We start from the raw sequence: 13695 nt of genomic DNA, 5'->3' as shown, positions 1-13695 counted from the left end.
AAATGCAAAATATGAAAGAATTGTTCAGTTGCGCAATGTTTTCATTCTTTTTTTTTTCTTTCTTTTTTTTGGTTTTCTTTCTTTTCTTTTTTTTTAGCTTTCACATTGCATCTTTACTCAAATTGAAATTCAATCAGAATTTCTTGAAAATTGAAAAAAATGGAAAAATCATGTATATAAAATTAAGACTTTAAAAAATAATAGTAACATGTTAATATTTATAAATTCTAATTATAAACACCCTAGATATAGAATATGTTTATTTCTGGTAAAATAGACTCTTTTTTGTTATTTATTTTATCATCATAGTTTTAATTTAAGTTTAGTTTTCTTTTTTTTTTCTTTTTTTTTCAGTCCAGTTACTTTAAACTTTCAAATCTTTTTTTTTTTCTCAAATTGTAATTCATTCACACAGGGGTTATAAACACAGAAAGGCAGGATGTGGGGAAGGCAATGACACTGAAGTGTGGGTGCTCAGGGGGAATACAGATACCTTCAGAACCGGGTGTTGGCTGGGTGAAGGTTCAGGGGACAAGTCACTATGACTCTGCCTATGACTCGCTTGTCCTATCTAAGTTGGTATTGTCTGCCAAGGCTACCTATTTACAAGGTCTATGACTACTCAGGCTTATAAATTTCCACAAAAGCTGCCTGTTGACATTAGCTTATAGCCATCTGTTTCAATGTTTTTCCACTGAGACCCAAGACTTGGTGTTAGTATACATGTATGACAGGCCTATTGCTGATTTTAGGCCTATGGCTGATTTTAGGCCTACAGTGTGTAAGCAGGGCTGCCCCTGACATCTCCTCCCTTCTCTAAGTATAGAAGGGCTGTGGCAATTCTAAACTTGCGAAGGCGGGGATAGAGGCCTGACCTCCAGTATTTGAAGGGGACCTTGTAATGGCTCCAGTCCCCCTGTCATTGTCCAGTGAGGCATGAGGGCCATACCTGTCCCGATTTCTTTTTCATGGAGAGGGGATACTTTTGACATCAACCCCTATGCAGTCAGGTTTGTCCCTCAGGGAACCCAGAGAGATATTTTTATCTTTTATTGATATTCCCTTGCAGTGCTTAGCCTCACAGCCTAAGCAAGAATTCAGATCGCCTGTCAGAGGGGGTTCTGGGTGGCCCCTCTCTGCTTGGTCTATGGGCAGAAGTCCCCCCTTTTAGGTTGGGTCGAGATGGGTTTTGGAAACACCCTGTATAAAGTAACAACCTCATCTTGAGTCTCGTGGTCCTCTATAGCTAACTTATTATAATGTATCTGAGTAGGTTTTGCTACCAAATTATTTATCTGTTGTATCACAGAGTTAGTCCGTCTATTTGAGAGCCAGGGACCAGCAGAAAAAAGCAAAAAGAACCCAAATAATGGTCCCAAGATGGAAGGAAATAGGGTTGACAACCTTGGAGAGGCTGCAAACCAACTCTTGTGCCAGCATTCACCTGTCTCTTTCTCTCTCTGATTTTTCTTAGGGCCTTCACCACCTACTTCATGCTCTCTTTAACCCTCCTTGTCTTGTGTATGTAAAGGCAACCTTCTTCTTTGAGGGTTGTACATAGTCAAGAGCTGTGTACAGCCTTTTCTATTGTACTAGAGTAAATCAAGTCCAATAAGGATCTTTGCAGTTTTAGGAGGTCTCTTCAGATGGTAAAATGAGGGATTTCTTCAGATTAGTGATGTCAATCTCTAGCTGTTTGATGTTCTTGTCAGTGGCCCTTCAAAGGTCTGAGTAATATAAGTTCGGAGGCCAGCATCTGGATTAGAACTTCTAACAGCAGACATCACAGGTGAATTATTTTAACCTGGAAAGGAAAAAGAAGGGGATTCTCAGGGAGATTTCTCTTCCCTGGATGTAAATTGTTATTCATCGTATTTATGGTTGGCCTGGTTGGGTTGTGGGGGTATCTATTTTTTTCATTAATCTTTTTGGTAGCCGGTTAGCTGTGTCTTCTGTGGTATCGGACAGGCGTATCAGTCCTTGGCCTCATAAGGGAACTGGGTCTGGGCCATTCCCTTTAAGGGTAAGAGGGTCCTTCCCCATATCTGTGGCAAAGTTTTGTTGGTCTTGGTGGTGCCAGAGGCAGTCAGCAGCAGATTTCCCATGATCTTTCAGCTTTAGAGAGATAAAAGTGAACAAGGCATGATGGAGAGTATTTCAGGGGGACTCCTTCTGAGGGGGTACCATTCCCCCTCTTTTGTTTTTAAACCCAATTTTTCAAAGTTCTTGTAAAATCAGGGCAGAAGCGCCAACAGTCGCTCCTTCCACACTCAGAGAGTCATGAAGACCCTATTTAAGGATATATAAATCTGTATTAATAATCTTTTGTCAAAGGACTGTTGTACCACCGCCAACAACTAATCAGACTATATAATATATCGATTAGTAATAGCTTCTTCTACTTTTTGTGAGATTACTTCTCTTTTGTCAATTAATTGTTGAGGAAAATTAGGGTTTACCTCTCTCTTGAGAATATTGAACAGAGACTTAAATTCTTTTGTGGAGAGCTTAAAATAGGATCTTAGCCAATTAGCAACTCCTAGAAACTTTTGAAATTAATTTAAAATAAGTAAACACTCTCCCTCTCTTTTTTTTTGACCCTTTATCTGTGTGTTTTTTTTTTATTGGATATTATACGTATTTACCTTTCAATGTTATCTCCTCTCCCATTCTCCCCCAAAACCCCTTATCCCATACCCCCTCCTCCTAATCTTTTGAGGGTGTGCTCCAAACATTCTCCCAGTCCCATCTCCCTGCTCTCAAATTCCCACACAGTAGGGGATCCAAACTTTAGGGGACCATGGCCCTCCACTTTCACTGAAGTCTAACAAGGTCACCCTCAATTCCCTATACATGTGCATGAGTCCCTCCCTGTGTGCTCTCTGGCTGGCAGTTTAGACTTTGGGAGCTCTGGTTGAAACTTTTGATACTCCTTCTAGAAAGGACCAAAGCATCTACACTTTGGTCTTTCTTCTTCTATGTGAGTTTTATGTGGTCTATACGTAGTTTCTTAGAAATTGTGAGCTTTGGGCTAATATCCACTTATCAGTGAGTGCATACCATGTATGTTTTTTTGAGATTGGGTCACTTCTCTCAAGATGATATTTTCCAGCTCCATCCATTTGCCTAGGAATTTTGTGAACTCATTGTTTTTAAAAGCTGAGTAGTACTCCATTGTATAAATGGACCACATTTTTTCCATCCGTTCTTCTGTTGAAGGGTATCTGGGTTCTTTCCAACTTCTGGCTAATATAAATAAGGCTGCTATGAACATGGTGGAGCGTGTGTCCCTGTTGTATGTTGAAACGTCTTTTGGGTGTATGCCCAGGAGTGGTATAGCTGGGTCCTCAGGTAACACTATGTTCAATTTTCTGAGATACCACCAGACTGTGTTCTACAGTGGTTTTACCAGTTTATAATCCCACCAACAGTGGAGGAGTGTTCCTCTTTCTCCACATCCTTGCCAACATGTGCTGTCACCTGTGTTTTTGATCTTAGCCATTCTGACTGGTGTGAGGTGGAATCTCAGTGTTGTTTTCATTTGCATTTCCCTGATGACTAGGGATGCTGAACACTTCCTTAGGTGCTTCTCAACCATTTGAGCTTCCTCAGTTGAGAATTCTTTGTTCAGCTCTGTGCTCCATTTTTTAGTAGGGTTCTTTGATTGTCTAGAGTCTACTTTCTTCATTTCTTTGTATACCTTGGATATTAGCCCTTTAACGGATGTAGGGTGGGTGAAGATCTTTTCCCAATCTGTTGGTTGCCGCTCTGTCCTACTGACAGTGTCCTTTGCTTTACAGAAGCTTTGCAGCTTTATGAGGTCCCATTTGTCAATTCTTGGTCTTAGAGCACAGGCCAGTGGTGTTCTGTTCAGGAACTTTTTTCCTGTGCCTATGTGTTCCAGGCTTTTCCCCACTTTCTCTTCTATTAGTTTCAGTGTGGCTGGTTTTAGGTGGAGGTCCTTAATCCACTTGGAATTGAGCTTTGTACAAGGAGATAAGTATGGATCAATTTCCATTTTTCTACATGCTGACCACCAGTTGGACCAGCACCATTTGTTGAAAATGCTATCTTTTTTCCACTAGATGATTTTAGCTCCTTTGTCAAAGATCAAGTGACCGTAGGTATGGGGGTTCATTTCTGGGTCTTCTATTCTATTCCATTGATCCTCCTGCCTGTCTCTGTTCCAATACCATGTAGTTTTTATCACTATTGCTTTGTAGTGCAGCTTGAAGTTGGGGATGGTGATTCCATCAGAAGTTCTTTTATTAGTAAGAGTAGTTTTCGCAATCCTGGGTTTTTTGTTATTCCAAATGAACTTTAAGATTGCTCTCTCTATCTCTGTGAAGAATTGAGTAGGAATTTTTATGGGGATTGCATTAAATCTGTAGATGGCTTTTGGCAAAATAGCCATTTTTACTATATTAATCCTTCCAATCCATGAGCTTGGGAGATCTTTCCATCTTCTGAGATCTGCTTTGATTTCTTTCTTAAGGGACATGAATTTCTTGTCATACAGGTATTTTACTTGCTTGGTTAGGTTCACACCAAGGTATTTTATATTATCTGTGACTATTGTGAAGGGTGTCATTTCCATAATTTCTTTCTCAGCCAGTTTATCTTTTGAGTAGAAGAAGGCTACTGATTTACTTGAGTTAATTTTATATCCAGTCATTTTGCTAAAGTTGTTTATCAGGCTTAGGAGTTCTTTGGTGGAAGTTTTGGGGTCACTTAAGTATACTATCATATCATCTGCAAATAGTGAGATTTTGACTTCTTCCTTTCCAATTTGTATCCCTTTGACCTCCTTGTGTTGCCTAATTGCTCTGGCTAGGACTTCCAATACTATATTAAATAAGTAGGGGGAGAGTGGGCAGCCTTGCCTAGTCCCTGATTTTAGTGGGATTGCTTCAAGTTTCTCTCCATTTAGTTTGACGCTGGCTACTGGTTTGCTGTATATTGCTTTTACTATGTTTAGGTATGGACCTTGAATTCCTGACCTTTCCAAGACTTTTATCATGAAGGGGTGTTGAATTTTGTCAAATGCTTTCTCAGCATCTAGTGATATGATCATGTGGTTTTTTTTCTTTGAGTTTGTTTATATAGTGGATTACATTGATGGATTTCCAAATATTGAACCATCCCTGCATTCCTGGGATGAAACCTACTTTATCGTGATGGATGATTGTTTTGATGTGTTCTTGGATTCGGTTTGCTAGAATTTTATTGAGTATTTTTGCATCCACTTTCATAAGGGAGATTGGCCTGAAGTTCTCTTTCTTTGTTGGGTCTTTGTGTGGTTTAGGTATGAGCATAATTGTGGCTTCGTAGAGTGAATTGGGTCATGTACCTTCTGTTTCTATTTTGTGGAATAGTTTGAGAAGAATTGGAATTAGGTCTTCCTTGAAGATATGATAGAATTCTGCACTAAAACCATCTGGTCCCGGACTTTTCTTTGTAGGGAGACTTTTAATGGCTGCTTCTATTTCTTTTGGGGTTATGGGACTGTTTAGATGGTTTATCTGGTCCTGATTTAACATTGGTAACAGGTATTTGTCTAGAAAATTGTCCATTTCATCCAAATTTTACAATTTTGTTGAGTATAGGCTTTTGTAGTAGGATCTGATGATTTTTTTTTAAATTTCCTCAGTTTCTGTTGTTATGTCACCCTTTTCAGTTCTGATTTTATTAATTTGGATACTGTCTCTTCTCTGCCCTCTGATTAGTCTAGCTGATTACCTACCTTGTTGATTTTCTCAAAGAACCAGCTCCTGGTTATATTGATTATTAGTATAGTTCTTTTTGTTTCTATTTGGTTGATCTCAGCCCTGAGTTTGATTATTTCCTGCCGTCTACTCCTCTTGGTTGTATTAGCTTCTTTTTGTTCTAGGTCTTTCAGGTGCATTGTCAAGCTGCTAGTGTATGCTCCCTCCAGTTTCTTTTTGTAGGCACTTAGAGCTATGAATTTTCCTCTTAGCACTGCTTTCATTGTATCCCATAGATTTTGGTATGATGTGTCATCATTTTCATTGAATTCTAAAAAGTTTTTAATTTCTTTCTTTATTTCTTTCCTTACCTGATTATCAAGGAGTAGGGTGTTGTTCAGTTTCCATGTGAATGTGGGCTTTCCATTGTCTTTGTCATTTTTGAAGACCAGCCTTAGACCATGGTGATCTGATAGGATGCAGGGAATTATTTCATTTTTTTTTATATCTGTTGAAGCCTGTCTTGTGCCCAATTACATGGTCTATTTTGGAGAAGGTACCATGAGGTGCTGAGAAAAATGTATATTCTTTTGCTTTAGGGTGAAATGTTCTATAGATATCTGTTAAGTCCATTTGGTTCATAATTTCTGTTAGTTTCACTGTATCTCTGCTTAGTTTCTGTTTCCATGATCTAGCCATTGCTGAGAGTGGGGTGTTGAAGTCTCCCACTATTATTGTGTGAGGTGCAATGTGTGTTTTGAGCTTTAGTAAGGTTGCCTTTATGAAAGTCGATGCTCTTGTATTTGGCGCATAGATATTCAGAATTGAGAGTTCATGTTGGTTGACTTTTCCTTTGACAAGTATTAAATGCCCTTCCTTATCCTTTTTGATAGTTTTAAGTTGAAAGTCGATTTTATTCGAAATTAGAATGACTACTCCCACTTGTTTCTTAGGGCCATTTGCTTGAAAAACTGTTTTCCAACCTTTTACTCTAAGGTAGTGTCTGTCTTTGTCACTGAGGTGGGTTTCCTGTAAGCAGCAAAAAGCTGGGTCCTGTTTGAATACCCAGTCCATTAGCCTATGCTTTTTATCGGGGAATTGAGTCCATTGATGTTAAGAGATATTAAGGAGAGGGTGTTGTTGCTTCCTGCCATTTTTGCTAATAGTGGAGACATCATTTGTGTGGTTATCTTCTTTTGGGTTTGATGGAAAAGGATTATTTTCTTGCTCTTTCAAGGGTTTGATTGCCCTCCTTGTATTGGCGCTTTCCTGCTATCATCCTTTGTAGAGCTGGATTTGTGGGAAGATATCGTGTAAATTTGGTTTTGTCATGGAATATCTTAGTTTCTCCATCTATGGTAATTGAGAGTTTTGCTGGGTAAAGTAGCTTGGGCTGGCATTTATGTTCTCTTAGGGTCTGTATGATATGTGTCCAGGATCTTCTGGCTTTTATAGTATCTGGTGAGAAGTCAGGTGTAATTCTGATAGGTTTGCCTTTATATGTTACTTGGCCATTTTCACTTACTGCTTTTAAAATTCTTTCTTTGTTTTGTGCATTTTGTGTCTTGATTATTATGTGACGGGAGGTATTTCTTTTTTGATCCAGTCTGTTTGGTGCTCTGTAGGCTTCTTGTGTGATTATGGGCATCTCATTCCTTAGGTTAGGGAAATTTTCCTCAATAATTTTGTTGAAGATATTTACTGGCCCTTTAAGTTGGGAATCTTCACTGTCATCTATACCTATTATCTTTAGGTTTGGTCTTCTCATTGTGTCCTGGATTTCCTGGATATTTTGCGTTAAGAACTTTTTGCATTTTGCGTTTTCTTTGACAGTTGTGTCAATATTTTCTAAGGTATCTTCTGCACCTGAGATTCTTTCTTCTATCTCTTGTATTCTGTTGGTGATGCTTGTGTCTATGACTCTTGATTTCTTTCTTAGGTTTTCTATCTCCAGGGTAGTCTCCCTTTGTGATTTCTTTATTGTTTCTACTTCCATTTTTATGTCCTGGATGGTTTTGCTCAATTCCTTCATCTGTTTGTTTGTGTTTTCTTGTAATTCTTTAAAGGATTTTTGTGTTTCTTTAAGTTCTTCATCCTGTTTTCCTGTGTTCTCCTCTAGTTTTTTGATAGTGTTATTTATTTCCTTCTTATAGTCCTCTAGCATCATCATTAGAAGTGATTTTAGATCTGGTTCTTGCTTTCCTGGTGATATGGGGAGTTCAGGAGTTTCTAATGTGGGAGAACTAGGTTCTGATGATGTCAAGTACCTTGGGTTGCTGGTGCTTGTGTTCTTGTGGTTGCCTTTTGCCATCTGTATCACCTTTGTGCTATCTGTGCTATCTCTGACTGGGGCCTGTCTTTCCTATTATTTAGGTTGTGTCAGAACTGTTTGGGATGGGTTTTGCTGCTGGGGTTAGAGCTGAAGCTCAAGATGTGCTCCATGCTCAGGTGGAAACCGGAAGGGGGCCCGGGCTCCGGGTCAGGAGTGGATTCCTGGGTCTCAGTGGGTCCCGGTTGCTCCCTGATTGGGGGCAAATATTGCCACCTCCTAGTCTAAGATACTGCTTGAGTTAGAGCTACTGAGAGCCCCGCTTCCTCTGGGTTCTGTGAGATTGAGTGCAGAGCTGTCTCCTGGGATCTGCTTGGACTCAGACCAGAAGGAACCCGCACCCTGGGCCAGGAGTGAGTTTCTGGGTCCCAGTGGGTCCTGGTTGCTCCCAGTTTGGGGCAAGTGATGCTTTTTCCTTACCTGGGATGCTGCCTGAGTTAAAGCTCCTGGGAGTCTCTCTTTCTCTCGGTTTTCTGGGGTTGGGTAAGGAGCTGCCGCCTGTGACCTGCTCTATGCTCCGGCCCAGACCGGAAGTCCTCTTTTTTGGTTTTTCAAGACAGGGTTTCTCTGTGTAGCCCTGGCTGTCTTGAACTCACTCTGTAGACCAGGCTGACCTTGAACTCAGAAATCTACCTGTCTCTGCTTCCCAAGTGCTGGGATTAAAGGCGTGCACCATCACCGCCCAGCGCGCAGTGTTTCCATATTGAGACAAAACGTCTTATATTGTTGATTTAAAAAATTATTCAGCAAAAGTAATTTTTTAAAACATTTAATTCTGTACAAATTTTTACTTGCTTTTATTATCCTATGAATGTGTGTGTGTGTGTGTGGGGGGTAGGTCTGCGTGGGTCTCTATGTATATGATATTTGTGTGTGTATGTATGGGTGTGTGTATATATGCCTCACTGTGTATGTGGATATCAAAGGACAACATTGTTGGAGTTGGTTCTCTCCTTTTACCTATTTGTGTGGGTTCTAGGGATTGAACACCGTTCATCATAGTTGTGTGGTAAGTGCCTTTACCATCTGAGTCATAGCCCCAGTATGTCCTTCCTTCCTTTCTTTCTTCCTTCCTTCCTTCCTTCCTTCCTTCCTTCCTTCCTTCCTCCCTTCCTTCCTTTCTTCCTTCCTTCTTTTCTCTTTCTTTATTTCTAAATTAATTTATTGTGAGTTTCTCATCATGCACCCCAGTTTTACTCATCTCTCTATCACCTCCATTGGTCTGGTTTGAGATCTCTGGCTTCAGTGACACCATCAATATTGGATCCTTACCAGAGCTTCTCCTGGTTATTCTGCTGTTGCCTTGTGTCATGGACTTTTTACAAATCCCAAATCTTCATAGATGATACAGATTTTGGGGTGGATCTGGGCCAGGGGGTAACAGAGTTGGTCAGTATGGAGGCTTTCCCTTATCTGAACCACCAGGGTGAACTCACTATCACTACTAAGGCTAGGCCACCCAATGCTGCCATTGACAAGAGGCAGCTCTCCTGCTCTCATGCCTTTGGCACCAGGGCACCAGCACCCATGCCTCCAGAGCCAGCTCTACTGTGATGCCCAGTCAAGATGCCAGTCCTACTCTTCTGAATGCTATAGTGGGCAGGGCTAGCTTTCCTGATCTTATGTCCTCAGGTCTTCTGTCCTGACTATCACAGGTGATGAGGGACAAGAAGGGGGGGGAGGGTATTATCACTATACCCATGCCACCATATGGCAGATGAGGGACTAGTGGTGGGCTTTCACTCTTATGGCTGGCTCACCTGAACCCCCACTGCTAGGGTCAGCTCTGCTGTGCAGTACCTGCTTTCCCCAGTGCTGCAGCTGGTGAGGGGCAGGGCTGGATCTCCTGAGCTCATAACCCTTTGGTAGCTTTGCCAACTGCCAGAGGTGGGGGACGTGTGTAGGGGGATATCACCTATTTACCTGTGCCATATTACTGCAGAATAGTGGCAAGATCAGCTATTCCACACTTGTGCCCTTGGGGCCAGCTACTCACACCCTGTTCTCCAGGGTAGTTCCACTGTACTGCCTGTGTGAGGTGGAGGGCCAGATTTCCTGAGTTTTGCCTTCAGTGAGAGATGGGGCCAGCTCTTCAGAGCACAGCATACAGTGAGGGACAGGGTAGTTATGTACCTTCTAGAAGTCTAGTGGACTCAGACATATCCCTCAGTAGCAGGTTAGGCTGGGACTTCTCCATGGCCCCAAATGGCAGTGCTGGCCCTCACAACAGGCTACTCCTCTCTGCACTTGCATCTCCAGTTCTATCTCTCTCCATAATGCTCAAGGTGTTCCACGTTTCTTTCTCTCTTATCTGACCACCACATACTTGCACATTATAGTCATCTCGGGGATTAAATTAAATAATGTGGTATAAAGTACTTAAGCACAGGATCTGGATCTCTGTGTTCCAGAAGAGAGCTTATTTTATTATTACTCAACTTTGGCTCCCGTGGAGAGTTCTTAAAGATGGCTGAGACAAGTGTGACACAAAATTACTTAGAGGACTTCTCAAAAAAGGATTTTGTCTTGTTGGGGTTGCTATTCAAGGAAATGAAGTTCTTAGTTGGGCCCAGGAAACCAGCAAAGCAGGTCACACTTTGCTCAGCCTCCAGGCTGTACTGAGATGAACCTGCCAAGAAGGGCTGGGTGCTGAGTCAGCCTTGTTGAAAATGGGGGCAGGTTTTCTGCTTGAATGAGCTTGTGCCTCCGTGATGGATAAGATATCTGGCCAGCCAGGTAGTTCACAAAGCCAAAAGAAACTAACCTCAGCAGGGCTTGGCATGTCCTACCTGGCTGGGCCAGGTGATGATGAGAGTACTAAGGCTTGGGGCTCTTAGCAAATGTGCAAGCTGGTAGAAGAAAGATCTACAGTAAGATGCAGTTCTACACGGGTGAGGATAAAGGGATACAGAGGTAGAAATCTATGAGAAGCTTCTGAGACTTGAATGGTGTGTATGCGTGTGTGTGTGTGTGTGTGTGTGCATGTGCATGTTTGTATGTGATGTCTTCTGAGCAATTGGTGACCTCCATCCCTGGGGAGGCATATTGTCCTGGGAGGCTCATTGATCACTATCATGAGGTTGAACTGCATTCCTAACACCATCATGTGGACTGGAGTTATGACCAACATTACTTTAGCCTGTATTGCTGGATTTCACCAGGAATTTTTCTCATAAGTCTTATCTGTATTTAACTAGAATGATCTACTCTAAGGAAAATGACTATTCATAAGTTGTGTTCATTTGTTTCCTCATTCTCATGTCTGGGCTCTTTAAAAAGATATGACAGAATCTCATTTTTGAAAACAATGATCAAATTCTGCATCCACAGGCCATGGTTGTAAAGTACTGTATTAAGGGTAAGAGCTGCTTTCTCCTCTGGCTCCCTCTTGTCTGATATTGTACAAGAAATGAAGAAGGACAGAAACCTAACTGATGTGGCTGAGGTTATTGACTTAAAATTCCTGGAGAATAAAGTCTCTCAACCTAACAGTTTACTAATTTGTCTTCATCAAAACACTGCAAAACCAAAAGAAACAACAAATCTTGTTGTATATTCAGTACATATTTTTTTTTCAGGGAATTTATCCAACCTTTCTCATTGTAGACTTTTGCTAAATCTTATTAAGCAATACTGAATTGCCCCAAATTACTGGAGTTTTAGAAATCAAAATTATAACAGACTATGTTTATAGAATTTTGCAGCAATTACAAGTAGTGTGGAACGTTATATTTATTGATATCCAAAGATGCTTATAGTATGTATTATGTAGAAAAAGGAGGTATACATGAAGTATATTTGAGCACATTTTTGTAATAAAATATGTCAGATGTATGTTGTAGAGAGCGGATGTACAGATAATTATTCTGCAAATCTCAGTTTGTTCTGTTACAACTTTGATTCTCAACTGAAGAATGTTTATACACTTAATTTTGGATTCATTGTTATTTATGTGGCAAAGAGAATCTAACAGAACAATTCTTTATGATCTGTGACCTATAACTTAGAAATTTTACACTGCATTATTTTTAATTGCTAGAAGAGTAAAGACTATAAATCTTTTATCTTTTCCATGCAGTTCATTAAGATTGGTGTGACTTTCTGTGATAAATTAATTCTGCTCTAATTTTCCACAGCTGGGCAGATTCCGAAGCCTCTTGTGCACAGCTGAGGGAGAAAGTGCGGCTTTTCTCTTAAGCAATCACCGTCCACCACAGCCCTTGAAGGGCCGCAGAGTGAGAGCATCTTTCTATTAGCAGCTACCAGTGGATCAACCCAAGAGGGACATGGAGGTAGCAAACAAAATGGAGCACAGACTTTCTAACTAATGGCTTTTCGAAAATTTCACATTTGTTGATTCCACTTGCCCAGCACCTTTGGCACCACAGAAAAAAACAGAGGTCTGAAATATCTTAGCCCATCACTCCTAGATTTGCCCCAATGGACATCCAATTGCTAAATAGTGGATGTATATTAAAATCACAAAGTATACCTGCTTCAGTCTTCCTGACAATAATGTCAGCCTTACAAACCTCAGACTGTACTAAACTTTGTTGTGGGCTTCGGCTGAGCCTATCCCATTTTAAATAGCGTTTGATAAAAACTTTAAATTCACTTTGAAATGGTATTATTCCTAAACAAGCAGTTCTTACAGTTTTGATATTTTTCTTATTAATCAAGAGTATATATTTCCTCTAATACATTTTTCTCAGGTTCTCATTGTATGTACTGTAATACAGCACACAAGGCAAAACACATGGATTAGGATAGAATAATGTGGCTACTCCTTTGATTAACGTAACCTACAGTTTTAGTGAAGAATTCCTCAGGATAAGACCAGCTTTTAAAGGCATTATTCCATGTAATATATTCACCTAAGCATGTTAGTAATCACCAAGATGATGACTGACATAGTGTGTGGCTCATAGTATTAACACGATTCAGACCAGCAGTGTACACAATACCACTACAGCAGAACTGCCCTGAGCTGGTGAACAGGTCCTCACACTTGCCCTGAGTTTTAACAGAGCAAGACACTATCCTATATCTGTTTTTTTCTGTCACTGTGAAAAAGATGAACCAAGCCTTGCATAAATGCCTAAGCCATTCTGTGCATTTTCTAGGTAGAGCTTATTTCCCATTTGTACATGTGAGGCTGTTACATGATTTTATAAGATGCCATTTGGCACTAACTTTAGGTTATTCAATGGAGAGGTTTTCTTTTGCATTTAGTGAAGGAAAACAGGTGCCATATTCCTTTTGCTTTTCCATTATAAGGTGTTTCTATCATTAACTCAATAACCACACTTAAGACATGAATATTTGTTATACTTTTGCTATCTTATGAGACTGTATCCCTGGGTTTTCTTAAGCTTAATAACTTGTTTCAGATCTCTCTCATCTTCTAAAAGTAAAGTTAATTGCTGAAGATTTTCTTTATATTCTTCTTAGTAGAATAACTTTATTTTGAGTAAATTGTATGAAGATATCTACTGTCACATACGATGAGAGCCCAAATATTAAAATGAACACCTTATCCAGTGTTCTCACCTGCAGAGTCCAACCTAAGACTTAGAGGGAGACCCACATACCATAAATATTTCATGAGCTGGAATTTTAAAGGATTTATTTAATTATCTTGATAACTGCCATCTATCTGAG

General features: G+C 40.2%; 1 protein-coding gene across 2 annotated transcripts in view; it reads left to right on the top strand.

Moving 5' to 3' along the window:
* Ca13 (carbonic anhydrase 13) overlaps positions 1-13475 on the top strand; it is a 31148-nt gene extending 17673 nt beyond the window's left edge. For both annotated transcript variants that reach the window (XM_028766319.1, XM_028766313.1), the window contains one exon: positions 12171-13475. In XM_028766319.1, the coding sequence (XP_028622152.1) occupies positions 12171-12290 (120 nt within the window). In that variant the 3' untranslated portion in view covers positions 12291-13475. The remainder of the gene's footprint in view (positions 1-12170) is intronic.
* Positions 13476-13695: the final 220 nt, after the last annotated feature.

This window comes from Grammomys surdaster, unplaced genomic scaffold (assembly GCF_004785775.1).
Source record: "Grammomys surdaster isolate TR1022 unplaced genomic scaffold, NIH_TR_1.0 63, whole genome shotgun sequence".
Classification (NCBI taxonomy): Eukaryota; Metazoa; Chordata; class Mammalia; order Rodentia; family Muridae; genus Grammomys; species Grammomys surdaster.
This window is presented reverse-complemented; position numbering and strand designations above follow the sequence as displayed.